This window comes from Diadema antillarum, unplaced genomic scaffold (genome assembly GCF_040938485.1).
Source record: "Diadema antillarum isolate AM-2024a unplaced genomic scaffold, OU_Dant_1.0 scf00000057, whole genome shotgun sequence".
NCBI lineage: Eukaryota > Metazoa > Echinodermata > Echinoidea > Diadematoida > Diadematidae > Diadema > Diadema antillarum.
The window spans coordinates 1,449,935-1,466,399 of NW_027270946.1; the positions used below are offsets into that span (position 1 = coordinate 1,449,935).

The following is a 16,465-nucleotide window of genomic DNA, read 5'->3' on the forward strand; positions in this document are numbered from 1 at the left end:
GCCATGATCTGTTGATGCAGTTACAAATGTTCCTGTAACACAGACAATACTGATGTCTTTTTGCTACTATCATATGTTGCCTTCACAACAGAAGTTTCTGTTCTGAAATGTACTACAGTACTCTCGCATACTATGCAAGGAGTACCATAATGACTCCTTGCGTTGGCATACTAAGTCATATAGTGGCATATACATGGATATATTCGTAACCAAATATATATAGAGACATGTACATATGTTTTAAATACCTTATTCAATTTTGATATAAATAATATATTGTACATTTACAGCAGGAACACAATGGCACTAGACAGCAAAAGAAATGGCACATTGACAAATTATATACAGCATAAACAATGCAATCAAAAGACACTGGTCGTATCTAGACTAAATTATATGATTATAGTGTCTTGGTCACAAAGTAAATTCAACATGTGACCGAAGTTTGTATAGCCCAACATAGACAACATATATGCATAGATGTAGTTTGATGTATAAATTGAGGTGTTCTTTTTTACTTTTGAGACTTGTGTCAAATTCACTGTTTTGGAATGTCCTACAGTATAAACTTCTTTTAATAATCTCCTACTTCTAACTCACTTCGATATCATTGGCACCAAAAGATCACTGTAGAAATACAGAGTACTTTTGTCAGGATGACTGAGTGGAAACATAACATCATACTTCTCCCTGAATTATATATGAATCATATAAAAATTATATAAAACATATTACCATTAAAAAAGACCATATTTTATGAAGTGACAAAATGACAAGGCCATCCAAAATTTGCTATGAGTACAGGAAGGTCTATGGTGTTAAAAAAAAATACCTAGACTTGTTTCTACTAATTCATGTTTGCCCACTGAGTTACACATAATTTTGACTGCTAAAAATGGATATGGTTTTGACTTTACATTAGACCTCCACACACATTGAAGGTGTATTCCAGCTCTATCTCATGTAGGGTGTAAAAAAAAAAAGGACCTTGACATTACTGCACAAAAACTGACAGATAAATAAGAATGTTTAGGAAGGGCAAAAAGTGGCCACAAATGATTGTCAGCCAAGTGTAGTTGCCATGGTTTCACAATCGTTTCAAAACTTAGTCAAGCTACAATCTTTTCGAAGGTCCTACAATAATTGTAGCCCCCATCTTGCAAATGTGCAAAATTTGAAGTTAGTTCCTTTAGCCTTCAACTACAGCAGATATCATCTACTGGTCCATAGATTACTTCTTTACCCCGAGACGTATGGTGAAAACTGTTGCTGTGCAATGAAAAGTGAGTCAACACAAGCTGGCGCTGTGAGTCTCATATTCATAATTTCACAGTATAATCCAGATACATGAGATGTCCCCTATTTGCAATGCCTTGACAAGTTAATGGCATTTTGATGAAGAATGAGATTTTGGAAAAAACAAATCAATGTCTTAACCTACATATTCTTAATGCAGCAATATTCTGTGGACTGCTAAGTTCCACATGTGATTTACTGTGGTATCGATAAAACACACAAGAATGTTATTTCAACAAGGGCATTAAGCAAGAAGCAAAATATGAAGAAATTACAAACACTCAAATGAGGTATATTTGTGGCAAGATCATCTAAACTTGAGCAAGTACAACTTTGTTAAAGGGAACCATAGTAAAGAAAAGTGACTTTCAGCAGAAGTGTGAAAATATATCTAGTGGGTATTCAAACTTTATGGCACACTAAAGCACTTTATCTATACTGAGATTGATGACCACTGTCTAATGATTATCATCACCCCCTGCAAAATACGTTACATAATTTTTTTCATTTTCCATGTGCGCTTTGACGCCATTCTGCTACAGCAATTACATTTACCATAAATTGCATTTATCACCATACTGATTTCATACACCAGATATATAACTCCAAGAATCTCGGTCAACTTGTTGGCAACATCCCAACCCAGCTTGTGTTAAACGTTGGGAAGTTACCTCCGCATGGTATGCATACAGACTGTTGGATCACGTTAATATAAGCTCTCTCTGCACTATTTACAAATCGAGCACTCCTGGCCCGATGTCCGACGCTCAAGGAGCACACGCACTGTTATATGCACAGCAGATATTGCCATTCTGTGGACAAAGAAGAGAGAAAAAGATGTGGTTGAGCATACGTAATGCAGAGAGATACAAATCATAACCAAGTACAATACATCCCACCTCTGGGCCCTGTTGCATGAAAAGATGCAATCAAACATATGTCAGAAAATCAAGCATAAGTTAGTCAACAGCCAATCAGAATTGAGTATTCACAGAGTTATAATTGATTTTCTGACTTACAATTGATCTTGACTTTTATGCAACAAGGCCAAGAAAGCATAATGTAGTCACCCAACAAAATGCACAGTTAGTAAATATACAGTACCACTCCATCATTACTTTCAACAGCACAACTGCATGAACATTTTCCTGAAGTACGGTTCATAATAACTTCCATACAGCCTTCCATCCATGTTATATAGGAAATTGATGCATATATGCATATTTCAAGTATGAGGGTTTATTTTGCTTGCTTGTTAATCACTGTGATGATATGCACTAATCTATGCTTTTTTCTTTTAATAATGGTAACTTTAGTCAGAATTTTCCTAATACTTAATGTCATCACAATCAAATTTCAGAAATACAAACTTTCCTCTTCAGGTACACAGACAAATAACTGCATCAGAAACTTCATAATCCTATACAATTCCATGCAAAGGAAGGTTTATTCCTTCACACAAATCTATCATATCATAAACATGTATAATTTTGTCCTTTAGTGTAGGTAATGTGACAAACAGCCCTGAAAAAACATCATTATCATGCAAGCAAGTAGGACCATTGGACAATCCCCAAACTGAATTATGAATTGATGACCTACCAAAACCTTTTATTTTTTAATGCTCTCTGCTTCTTATCAACTTTGGTTCATTTTATTTGGATCTATTACATCAGTTGTTTCATAGCATTTCTTTTCTAAAATCAATTTCTACCCCTTGGGTAGCCTTCCTTTTCCTGTTGTTTCGATTTCCATTCTCAACCATCACCCAAATGCTGTCAAAAACTGGCTTAATCCTTTCACTATAAACTGATTATTGACGACCCTCAATCACGTGATACTTCTTTCAGCATAACGTCATGATCAGCAAACCCGTGATACAGACTTTGAAAACTCCTATCACAACATTAGTTGAAGAGTGGACTCTTGGCCAGCCCTAAAATGGAGGAATTAAAGGAATGGTACAGTTTTGGTTTAGCTGGGGCTTTAGGTTTCCAACAGTTTTTTTATGATGATTTCTTGATATAATGAGGAACCTCTCATGAAATACGAAAGAGCATATAATTCTAAGAGGAATTCAAAGTTTATTTGATGAACATTGGTTATGAAATGGCTGAGATATCCAAAACAAAGCGATCCTAAGAAAAGGTGGGACCCACCTTTTATTAAGATCTCTTTGTTTTACTTTGTGTTTGGATATCTCGGCCATTTCAAAACTGAATTCCATCAAATAAACTTTTAATTCCCCTGAGAATTGTACGCTCTTAACATTTTGTAAAGTGGTTTCTAAGTATCTCGCAAAAAGTTAAAGGCTGAATCCTCACCTCAGCCAATACTATACTATCCCTTTAACTATGCAATACGCGACTCACCTTGCAAACGCACTCTGAACAGTGGTCGTCGGCCAAAACCCAGCGCTGTTTGTGTGCATAGACTTTACCCGAGCTGGTTACGCAGTCTGCTGGAGTCGTCTTGAGTCGCGGGTCGGGGTTCGCGAGGTCGCATTCACTGTGCGGCTGACATCGGGGGCAGCATTCTCCGATTGGTGTGTAGGTATTGAGACAGTTTGGTGGAATGCACTGCACGGCTTTACATCTGATGCTTCCCTCCTATGTATGAAAACAGCGACAAAAATAGAGGTTTAATAGATGGACAGAAAAATTGGAATGGCCTCATATTGAGTCTTCTCCTTTTTACATGCTTATTACAAAAGTGTTGAGGATGTATGGCCACAACATGCATCAAAGTGAGTGTTCATCACGTTTAGAAAAAAATTCAACCCCATGAAAACTGTACAGTGGGGTTCAGGTCCAAAATTTCCAAAACTGGATAAAGGGATTTGTTAATACAATGGAGACAGTATGACTGTAATTCTTCTGGATCTGAAGGAGAAGATCTTTTAATTTACAATGTAGGGTCTTCAAGGGCCCTTCTCTAGGCCTGGAATGGGGGCCACCTGTGCTGAAAGGATTGGCTGCAGCTCACCTGACATTGGCAGTCCTGGCATTCGTGCCTCCACCACTCCCTGTTCTCATAGGCGACGGCTGAAGTCTGGTGCAGGCAGCGCTGGATCTCCAGCAGGCAAGACGGACAACAGACTGGGTCCAGCTCGGGGTTACTGCAATCACACTCCCTGGGCTGGCAGGACACCACACCCGACTGCAGGCAGAGGGCAAAGGTCAGAGGGCAGAGAGCAAAGGGCAAATGTTAAGGACTGGTGTAAAATCATTCATGGGTATTACATAATTTGAACGGGAGGAGAGGGACGACGATGGTACTTGTCACAGCCACACATGAGTGATCAACTGCCAATATTGAACACACACAAGCACAGATATCGTCAGCTGACAACCAGAAGGACGCTACTGCATTCTACGATTTGAGTATACGTAAAAACAAAACAATCAATCTTCATGATATAGAAAGTTTACATAGTCAAAAGTGTATAGAATTAAAAGCATTGTTTCACATATCGGGGGAAAAAATGCCTTTGTGGTTTTGATTTTTAACATTTTACCAAAATTAAAATAATTTAAAATTGACAACATAATGCAGAGGAGATCAAGCTCTACAATGTGATACCATATAACTCAATACCCCCCTAAATTGAAACCATGCCTTCTGGTCCTCAGCCAACGATATGTGCATACAATCTGATGAGGTGTAGCATATGAAATTTTGTGAAGTCCATAAAAGAAATGAAGTTTCTACTAATGGCTTTACAAGCTTTAATCAGCCACTCTACCAGTTACCTCTTCGAGGGACGGAGGATAAGGGATCATCGGCATTAGTCTGCCTCTTTGCAAAATAACTTAAAAAGTTGTGAATCGATTTGAATGAAAGTGGCAAGAAAAGATGATTAAATTTTGGTAGTGCTCAGGGAATTTTTATGGATTTTTTTAAAGGGATATTTATCTCTTGGCATATATGGTCATATCACATCAAGCACACTAAAGTCAAAACATTACACCAACACACACACAAAGAAGATAATTGTTGCACATGTTGCACCATAGACTTAGTGTCAAACACTACACCAAAGAATCACTGTCACACAGTACACCAGAGAATCATTGTTGTACACCAAGACCAGTCAGATCCAATGGGGGAAGGCTACACTGTACCTGACAAGTGCAGGTTTGACACGTGCCGGTGTCCCACGTGACCCCGTTGCTCTTCTTGCCCCACTCCTTGGTGTTGCAGGCATGGGAGCAGCTGTTGGCGGCTGAACACCGACACTCGTAGGATCCCTCCGTGTTGACACAGAGCATGGTTCGATGGCAGGTGTTTGCTGTCTTGCATTCATCAATATCTGCATGAAAACAGGACAAGAGATGTATTCTTTGAGACAGTGTGGCCTGATATAAATTTTCATTGGGTGGAGTCACTATCATTATCAGTATCTTTACTATCATTATCAACATCTCATGCAGAGTAACCTTTGTCACCAAAGGTCTCTGTCCAGATCATCGTTCATCATCATCATTATCATCATCATCTTCATTACCATCAGCTCTATCGTCAATTCTATCATCATCTTTACCATGTCAATCATTATCACCATAATTTACCATCTTCAATAACATAATAAATACTGCCATGAAAATCATCATCACCATCATCTGCATCCTCACCATCATCATTACTACAATAACTATCATCATCACCATCATCTTCATCAGAACCACCATCACCACTATGAATAGCATCATCGTCACGCCTATATTCATTATTAACGTAATTTGTTATCATCATCACAAGCAGCAGCAGCAGCAGCAGAAAAATTAGTAGCAGCATAAAAGGCATCCTCGCTGTCAGCATATTATTGTTCACTGAAAGTAGAATACATTGATCATCAGACAGATGAGTTGCTTGTACTATTCAACAAATCATACAACTAAAGTGAGTGCACCAACACACACACTATATTTTTCAGTGATCTCTTTTTCTGATTCCAAATGAAATTTTCACAATCACTTTTAAATGATTTAACACAAAAGATATGCATGTACATATCCCACATTTTCCTGTCATTTTTTTTAAAATTACAAATATCTGACATTAGCAAAGATGGAGTTAACTCGTTTTGCAATAAAACTCTTCATCTAATTACCTTCGCAGGTGATGCCATAGTCAAGGTGTACCGTCGGGCTGGCGTACCCAGGCAGACACTCACAGTGGTAGCTACCGGGGAGGTTCACACAGCGTGACATACCCACACATTCGTGTGTTCCTGTGGCGCATTCGTCCTTGTCTGCAGGAAACAAAGAGAGGAAAACTATGATAAACTACATGCTACTAACATCATGGCCACTCTTTTCTTTTCTCCAAACCAGCCCTGAATCTTTCATAGCAATAATCCTATTTCTCTAGGATGTCACTGATTTTTTTTTTTCTTGGCAACACAACAAATTAATTCTTGTAGCCAGGTGTTCTACCAAAAACAGCTTTATTCTTAATTCTTTTGCATATCCAAAAATTCGAGAAATTCACATATATGCACATGTAAAATAACCATCTTAATCTTGATCTTTTTGTCAGAGAAACTTTCATGGTTTAGTATCAGCTGCTTGTGATTCTGAATAGAAAAGATGATCTGTTTAGACCCAGCATCGCAACATGGCCTACTCTGAACAATAGGAGTTGACACTACCACAGAGCAGCGAGAAGAGGGGAGAACAATTCCACAAAGACATCATCTGTGATGACACACATGCCTAGCACCTCTCAGCTCCTCACTTGTGACTTTACCACTCACCTAGCTCACAGGCATCGCCTTCATAGCCTGGAGGACATTCACACACTGAGGGGCTGATACACACGCCTCCATTTTGACACACCTTGTTGCAGATGGCTGCAAGACAGAAAGAGAATGAGCTTATTCAGTAACTAATAACAACAATGCAAACCTAATATAATGACAATGGTACATGGAAATTACACGAAGCAAGAACAGCAAGTTAGGTGGACTGTCAAATTAAACACAGTAGTGACTACTATCATAGAAATTGCAGTAATTGCAGGAATAATGATTACTTATATTCATTCATAATTAATATCATAATTATTACAAAGATGTGACAACAAAAAATATGACAACTGCACAAATGAGCTACTGCAGTGATGATACTGTATACAACTAAATATGGAGTTGCAAAATAAATGGCAAGAGTACATAAACTGTAAGTGAGTCCTATGGGTTATAAAATCTGCCAAATGACAAAATGATCACAGGTACATGACCTGTCTGAATTTTAGCCCAGCATCTTTATGATAGTCCATGCTGAGAGTATACTCACGGAAGCAGTATGTGCCGTCGCCATGGTACCTGTTGCGACATGTGCATGTAAAGCTGCCGTCTGTGTCTGTGCAGTCTGCGTCTTCGTGGCAGTTGTGGGTGCCAGTTGCACACTCGTCAATTTCTATAAAGAAACAATACATATGAATAATTTCATCATCATAAACTATCACATAAATGTGCAACAACAAAGGTTATTGAAAAAAAAAAATGTTGAACACCGGGAAAATTATGACAAGAAAAGTTACACGTTTCACAATATTTTGATGTCTAATGTCTGACTCTGCTGAAGTAACTTTCCAGACCCAAATTTATGTCAAACAACAACATTTTGACTTACGTCTGCAGGACGTGTCAGTGATCCTCTCGTAACCGTCGAGACAGTCGCAGCGGTAATCTCCCGGCATGTTGACGCAGACCGTGCCACCGTAGCAGTGGTGCTCCGGCTGGGCCTCCGTCACGGCGCACTCGTTGATGTCTGTGCAGTTTCCGTTCTCCTCGACGAAGCCAGTCGGGCAGAAGCACTGGTAGGAGGTCTGCGAACTCACACACACCTTGGGCGGGACGCAGTCGTGAGCGTCGCAGTAGTTGGTGCCTGCAGAAACAGAAATTTGAAGACATGCTCGAATTTCGGCAACCTTTTCTCCTGTTTGTATAACAATGCTCTTGTTTTCACCTTCACACATTCTTATCCTGCTAGAAGAATGGCGTTCCCTTTCATTGCTTCTGATATATTAATCCTAGATTACAATGACATCTAATCAAGCAACATCTCCACTATTCATGTTTTATGTACATTCTACCACACTTAGATTACTTCTTCTGTGTGACGGTACTATTTTTTGACTTTGAAAAAAAACGTGTCTCAGTACTGATTTCCTTTTTTTCCTTCCCTTCCTTCCTTCCTTCCTTCCTTTGTTCATTCGTTCATTCTTTTGTCAATTCATTCAGTACTGTCTGCGGAGAAATAAGTTCCAGAAATCAGGTAAAGCGTGCAAATATTAAAGCATGTATCACTTTACAAAAACAAATACTATGCAGTGTACAGCAATGTCACAGAAGAGAATAATACTCTTTTTCTATTTTTTTTTTTTTTTTTTTGGCCGCTCATCACTGACTGGTTGCAAGATTTGCTACTTTGGTGATTTCAGTCACATGACCTGTCCTGCTGTATGTATCTCTGTGTGTCCTATCAACACACTAGCAGAAATAAACTAGTAAAAACAAAATATTGTTTATTGCAGCTGTCACAGCAAAGGAAAGCTCGTGGGATCATGATGCAGATGGTCCATACATGGGTACTGGTATTTAGTTTGTATAAGTAATGAAGTATTAAAGCTTGTGGGTTTTTTTCCCCCACACTTGTCTTCTTTGCCAAGGCAGTTTATACCCACTGTATCAAAACTCCACCGCATGAAGAATAGTGCCACTATGGGGTTTACCTGTGCAGAATTCACAGCAGCTTCCAGGGACAGTGAATCTCTCTGACACAGGACAGTCTGGGACAGGACAGAGATTACTGGCCAGTTCCTGCTGAAGTGTGATAGCGCCCCCATTCTGTGTCCCAACAAAGAGGAGAATACATATTATGTCAAACTTCAGTCATGCAAAGTTTTGGTGATGTCACTGCATTTCCAAAGAAATTGCTATACTAATTACTGAATGTTATGGTATGTGCCATGGCTCATGAATGAAAAGAAAGGTAAGGTTTGTACAGGACATTTGTATATCATCTCTGACAATCTTTACAGTTTATTGCAATTTTAGTGAAGCAACAACAGGTCAAGACAAACTGCCACTTTCAGATTGATCATTGGTTGCATTATACAAAAGTGCTGCTTACATCAAGTTATCAAGACAGTGAGCAAACAATTGGATGCTAAAAACAACAGATGGCAATCTGATTTCAGGCAAATTCTTGTGATTCTGCCCGATCAACTCACATTGCACTGCTTGACGATACAGATGACATAAGCCCCACGGGTCAGCTTCTCCTGGTATTCCTCCCCATGGTGATATGTCACTCCAGATACAGTGCAGTTACCTGTTGGATGTGGGAGAGGGGGTTAAGCATCAGAAGGGGAAAGATTTAAGCGTACCAACAGAATACCCTGAGTATTATGTTTGCTATATTATTTTGTAGAATATACTTGAGACATGCCCTCTGCAAAAATGTTAGAATTTTCTGTCACTCCAATTTTTATTCATTGGGGTTAAAATGTAAATTTTAAGGAGTATACAAAAATAAACATGACTCGAAATAGACTAGTGGATCATCAATTCTTTCAATCAAATAACCACGCTATCAATATTTTTTCCAAAATACGTCATGAACAATAGTGATATGCAATGCATGCACGCTATCAGCTACTGATCGACATGGAATCTCAATATCATTCGTAAAAACGAACCATGTAGCTAGAATGTGCACACATCAGTGCCGGCACTTACGGAGCAGAACATGAACTTGCAGAGCACAAGTTACAAATTGTTATTAAGAGATATGATGTGATTTATCGAAATATGACTACCGTACTTCAGGGACTATCACAGGTGAATTATGGCTGTTTTTTTGTTTTGTTGTTGTTGGTTTTTTTTTTTTTTTGCATTCTGGTTGTATACAAATGTGATTTCCAGGGTATTGGTACACTTTAACTGATCAACATACAATCTCATCTTAGTCCTTAACATTTTATCAAGTTAACTTATGATTTCTCTTTCCCAGGAAACTAGGAGCTATTTTTTCTTTCTTTTTTAAGCAGTTTAGTGTATGCAGAGCAAAATTACTTCATATGAAATCACCAGGCTAATCAATGCCACAAATTCACGAAAAGGTTACCACTGATTGCAGAGTTACCATTATTGTAAAGTCACTACAGTTTTACGCCACGGGCCCAGATTTTCTTTTCCATAAACATGACAGCAGACTTTTATTTTCTCTAATGTAGATGAAAACAGACCTAATTGACACAATGTACAGCTGAGTCTAATTCTCGCTCATATACGGATCCGCTGATATTTTATGTTATAATCTTTGTTGTGGCTTGTGCGGCAATCAAAACTGCATGATTAAAGCCAGAATTCCACTTCACTGGATACCATCAAATTTATTCATCTTCCATACTTGTGCTGCATTTCTTTCATGTGCATCACTGCTGAAAAATTGAAGAGTTTGTTTGCAAAAACCGATAAGTCCATATTTGCCAAATGGAGATATTTGCCGTTAAAGGTCAAGAAAAACAAAGAGAATAATGAGAAATGTTTTGATTCTTTTGACCATAACTTCAAAAATGTACCTTTATATGTAGTGTCTAATATATCATTTAAAAGGGATTATTTTGTGCTTTATGACAGAGACCGTACTTCAAAATCTTCAAAAATGGACTTATCGGTTTTTGCAAACAAACTCTTCAATTGCACCAGTATCATAAGTAAAGTCTTGGTCACAACCCGCGTTTAAAGTCCATACGTTTTTGGCAGAAACCACGGCATTCACATTTTTCTGAAAACATGGGGAGGGAGTGGCAAGAGCAGGGAGGGAGTACGTCAACCCATACTTTGAAGTATGAATCCATAGCCTGCACGCAGCAAAAGTTCTTCGTGTCCTAAAAGTGCTACGGTGTGTCTGCGTGCTCAAAAATCCGTACTGAGGCGGTACTTACTCCGTACAGATCCTCAACTTTTGCCCACGTTTTTGCAAGTAGACAGCACACACTTGCAAGTACTTCATTTGTATCTGTGACTTCAAACACTGTCATACTCCGTTTGTGTTATTCTCTCCAGGGCATTGAGACTGTTTCAGTAAATGCATGTGGGTATTGATGATGTTTTACTTGTTTGTTTTCTTCTCTATTCCATCAGGTCATCAACTTACGTCGGCACACAGGGCAGCAATCTCCATCTTCGTAGATAGGGTTTTTGCAGTACACTGGAGCGCAGGAAATTTGTTCGCAGTTGACATGACCCTCCTGTATGTGTATAGGGGGGGGGGGGGTAGGAGGGAGTGGGGTGCAGTGAAAAAAGAGAAGCATGTCACAAATTAAGCCTTTAAATATCTAACTTTTCACAGCGAGGACAAAATAATACAAAAGTAGGTCACATCAGGTCCTGGCTGGCTTTAATTGAGCAGAGGAACCTCAAGGAGACAAAGAGGAAAGAATTGAATCTGATGACTTGACAAATATTTATTGTTGCCCAGTTCTCTATGGGCAGAGAATGGGAGGAAGTTATAGTTTAAGCACACCCGAGGTCAGATTATTGACTCATCATAAATTCATAATACGGTGATGAAATTCTGGTCAGTCTGCGTGTGAATTTTAAAAACTTGAGCCAATTTACAATGACCTAGAAGAACAATCTACCAGAAGATGACGATTACTTTGATGAAGATGAGAAAATAAAGGCTACAGCTCTCGGAAAATCTGACCTGAAGCAGACAAATACATTTAAGCATGCAGTGGCTGTTTTAATGACTCTTTGTCAATCAAATCTATGTCTAAATGGTGTTCTCATCTTGCTTAACCCGTTGAGGACAAGTCCCAAGTATACCCGAGCAGGTGTCTATAGGAAATGCATGTTGTAGCAAAATCAGTCCGTCCTAAATGACTTGATTTTTATCGTTTATTACTACTTAGATACAATTTAATAATTCATTCAACTGCATGCATTCGAATCAGCTATTCCTTTCAAGCACATTCTTTCCTGGTATGCCAGTGAAAAAAGAAAATGGATGAAAAAAAAAATGTTTCATAAAAGTAAGGATGACCATCTCAAAAGCCATTTGGCAGCTTCAAGTAGTAATTTGATTTATGTCTAAGACCAGTTTGCTAATGGATTAAGTTAAATTCATAGATATTTTCCACTGTAGATTTAGTAAGAAGTTTTACCACCCAGCTTGACGTTAGTGGTGGCCTGATGGCCCAAGGCCACTTATATTTTTTCATGTCAGTCTATCAAATTTGTTGAAATGGTTATCTTTTGGTGGCCCGATTGGGCAACTAAGATTCACAATGGATTGCTATGTTTGCTCTTATTTCAGACCACTAGATATTTATACCTACGAAGGCCACAAAAATTTCAGATTTAAAAATTTCAGTGACCCAAAACTGGCCACCAGATAGAAAAGTCAATATAGAGTCCTGCATAAACTTTATGCTTTGTAATAGGCCTACTTTGGAATCCAGATTGCATATATATATTACCTTGTTGCTATACGAGGCACACCTTTGACTAGCATCAGGCAAGTTTTCTGATGTTTATAACAGTATGCAAGAAATTTGATTGTTTTGGTTAATAAGGGCATTCTGTCACATGAATGACATAGATGTTAATCTACAGGGCTTACAACAGGCCTACAATATTGATATAAAGGTAAGAGAAGTTGTGGGAGTGATCATGGTTGCACATGATTGAAAACTGAGTACACAGTAGCTCAAGTTATCAGTGAGTTACGGGTAAAATATACACAAGGTTCTAGTTTGTCCTTTTGTGAAAGTTCAATGAAAGTGATATCTGGAAAGACACAGAACAATTTGAATTGTGTGAATAGAGAGTGTGCAGGGACTTGGAGAAAATCTGCCACTTTCAGCCTTAATTGTTTTAATTGCTAATCTGTTTATGAAAGTGGATATTGTAACTGAAACTTTTCTTGTGTGTGAAAGCAGAGGGTTACCATAGGTGACCGAGTGTATGTATATATATATATATATATATATTTTTTTTTTTCCTGACAACGTTTCATGGGATCATAATATACGATATAATGCTGATTGGGTATACTCATTTTGCATGCTTTAATGACAATCTTTTTACCACTTGAGTTTTTTAACTGACTCATTCTCACATTTTGTATTGATCAAGTTACATTCTAGGATCATGTTCTGTGCCTAATACTACATATGACAGGCTAATTGAATATTTCCTTTATTCCTATTTCTTTGGGTGCACTTCCACTATTACTCTCAAATTTGTATAACTAGGGCCAAATGTTCTTGGCAGAGGTAGCTGAGCTACTAAGCTGGCACGAACATGTAATTATTCTCTGCAGAAAGAAAGCTGAAAAATCAACCAAGAGGATGATTCTTTTAAAATCTAATTGTATTCATTCAGATCTATACAATGACTTTTGTCCACTTTTTTCATATCATAATATTTTGTATCAAGGAAGAAATTTGCTGCACAGAGTGGACTGAAACAGTTCATGATAAACTTCATTGCCCAGAATGTCAAACTTTGGAGCTCTGTCATGGAGACATGAGGACATGGGCACAGTCCACCTTAAAAAAAAAAGTCTTGCCATCTCTCACCCTATTTTCTCCCCACCCCTCCCCTCACTCTCCTGCCCTAGATGTTGAGTTCATGAAAGCCTTGGCTTCCATGAACTGTGGGCAGGCCAAGAGGTGACAGCTGTTCTGCGAACGCATAATTTTCGGGGCTCTTTGTTTTTTTTTGACAAACGGCCAAGAATGGATAACATTGAGTATGACTTTCAAACCCTCCCATGCCATCCGATCTCTGATCTAAAACTTGAGGTAAAGCTTGATCTACAGTCCAACATTCATGCATTGTTTGTAATTTGTAGGTCGAACCCTCGCATCTTCCTCATGCATCAAATAGATATACAAGGATGTCGAAAAAATATAGGACTCCTGTATACATATGTAATTGAATGATACGCAGGAGCAGATTAAAAGGGGAAAAAAAAAGATACAAAAGATGACAACACACTCTCACTGTCAAGCATGAGAGCAAATCGAAGACTGGCTGTAACTTGAGGGAGAAAAATGTGGGCGTTAGCTCCTGAAATTTACTCCTCCCTCTGGGACGAGCGGCATACCTGGTGCCATTTAGCAGGTGCACTCCTGACTCTGTGGGGGTGAATTATATCCCACGGGGCTTATTTGTTGTTCTCAGGAGCCTAATGACACCATGCAAACCGAGATTGATTTGAGCGTGCCCAGGGCGTTTCTCCTTCCCTTAATGAACACCCACTCCCTTCTCATTCTCCCTTAAATTAAAAAACAAACCAAAAAAAAGGAGATAAAGAAAAGATGTACGGCTGGTATATATCTGATGTTCCAGGAGTTCAGAGCATCGCTGGCAAAACAGGAATATGGCTTGTCAGACCTTGTTTCTCCACCACACCTCTCGTAAGTGTGCATCATCATCGCTCCCTACCGTAAGGAGTTGTAGGCTTGCCCGAGACTGGGTGGAAATCCGGCACACTTTCAGAGCATTGATTTTAAAATTTGCATTCTAGATTCACTCTCTTCTCGATGTCTTCCGCACCAACTTTACTTGATGAACACGCCAACGCATGTCAGGCGTTCATCTATCCCACAACACTTTCATCGCTCTTTGTCGGTTTGTTTCTAACTTGCTCTCTTTTATCAGTTACGAGTTCTGTTAGTTTGTTTACTTGTTGCTATTTCTTTTTTTACCAAAGTCAGAACTTGTCAGAACTATCTTTACTTTCTTTTGCTCTTATTTGAAGATTTGACAATTGCAGTAGCTACAACGCAGTAGACTGATTTCATTGTTTGCATTGTTTGACAGAAAGATATACGTGGCAGATACCCACCATACAACCTAATAACAGAATGCAAATTTGTAATAACATACCAGCATTGGAATTCCTTTCAATCAATAAATCATCTACTGTATATTTCGCGAGTCTAAATTTTCGCGAATCGGGAATTCCCGACGATTTCATGAGTGGTTAAATTCGCGATCGTGGAGTCCTGTACTGAACGGAGAAATGTACACATGTACGTCACATCCACATCAGGATCTGAGTCAATATTTTCGCGTGTCTTTGATTTCGCGAACAGCACCAGACTCGCAAAATTCGCCAATGATCAAAACCTCGCGAAATATTCGCTGTATACACTATTCATATGATAATCACAAAAACAAAGCATTCAAGTCAACAAGCACATTGCAATGCAAATGTAGTTATGAAAAGACTGAATGACTTTCTACCAAATTACTTTGAATCCCCCAAAAGGGCAGTCAAAGATTTTATACAACTTTTGCTGTTTACTTACAGAGCAGGTGCATGTCATACAATTGTCTTCCCACATCTGGCCGTCTGTGTAGGTTTGTCCATTGTCGAAGCAGTCCTTCTGACAGTGGCAAGTCTCCAGCTCATTGATCCTTGCTTCAGCTACTTGGAACTGCAAGAGAGAGCACAGTTACTTTATACACCCATTCCATTCCAGTTCAATTTCATTTTATTTCATTTCAAGTTCATTTCTTTTCATTTCATTCCATTTTATTCAACTTTTTTAAAATTCTCAATTTTTTTCATTTGATTGCCTCAGCTACATAAAACTGCAAGAGAGAGCACAGTTACTTTTTACACTAATTCCATTCCGTTTCAATCTAATTTTATTTCATTACATTCCATTTTATTCAACTTTTTTAAAATTCTCATTCTTTTTTTCATTTGATTGCCTCAGCTACTTGGAACTGCAAGAGAGAGCACAGTTACCTGACACACTCATTCCATTCCAGTTTCATTTCATTTCTTTAAAATTGCATTTCATTCCACTCTTTTTAAATTCTCTTTTCTTTTAATTGCCTCAGCTACTTGGAACTGCAAGAGATAGCAGAAATACTTTTCACACCCATTCCATTCCAATTTCATGTAATTTTGTTTCTTTTCACGTTGATTACATTACATTTCATTTGTCATTTCATCTAATTCATTCCATTGCATTTCAATTCAAATAGAATTGCTTTTTTTCACTTCATTTTCACAGCATTTCATTCCACTTTTTTTGTCAATTTCAAACTTTGTTTTACATTTCAACTTATTTTCATTTCACTTCATTCTGCACTTCATTTAATTTCATTTCAATCTCAAAGCAA

At 38.3% G+C, this 16,465-nt stretch overlaps 1 protein-coding gene across 1 annotated transcript in view; it reads right to left on the reverse strand.

Annotated features, from left to right (window-relative positions):
* Positions 1-2,063: 2,063 nt before the first annotated feature.
* LOC139715912 (protein kinase C-binding protein NELL2-like) overlaps positions 2,064-16,465 on the reverse strand; it is a 54,453-nt gene continuing 40,051 nt past the window's right edge. The window contains exons 6-17 of the mRNA XM_071627465.1: positions 15,640-15,768; positions 11,469-11,562; positions 9,538-9,638; positions 9,037-9,151; positions 7,935-8,189; positions 7,596-7,718; positions 7,055-7,150; positions 6,410-6,550; positions 5,421-5,608; positions 4,282-4,455; positions 3,669-3,905; positions 2,064-2,108 (exon numbers count right to left, since the gene is read on the reverse strand). Coding sequence (XP_071483566.1) covers positions 2,064-2,108; positions 3,669-3,905; positions 4,282-4,455; positions 5,421-5,608; positions 6,410-6,550; positions 7,055-7,150; positions 7,596-7,718; positions 7,935-8,189; positions 9,037-9,151; positions 9,538-9,638; positions 11,469-11,562; positions 15,640-15,768 — 1,698 coding nt within the window. The remainder of the gene's footprint in view (positions 2,109-3,668; positions 3,906-4,281; positions 4,456-5,420; positions 5,609-6,409; positions 6,551-7,054; positions 7,151-7,595; positions 7,719-7,934; positions 8,190-9,036; positions 9,152-9,537; positions 9,639-11,468; positions 11,563-15,639; positions 15,769-16,465) is intronic.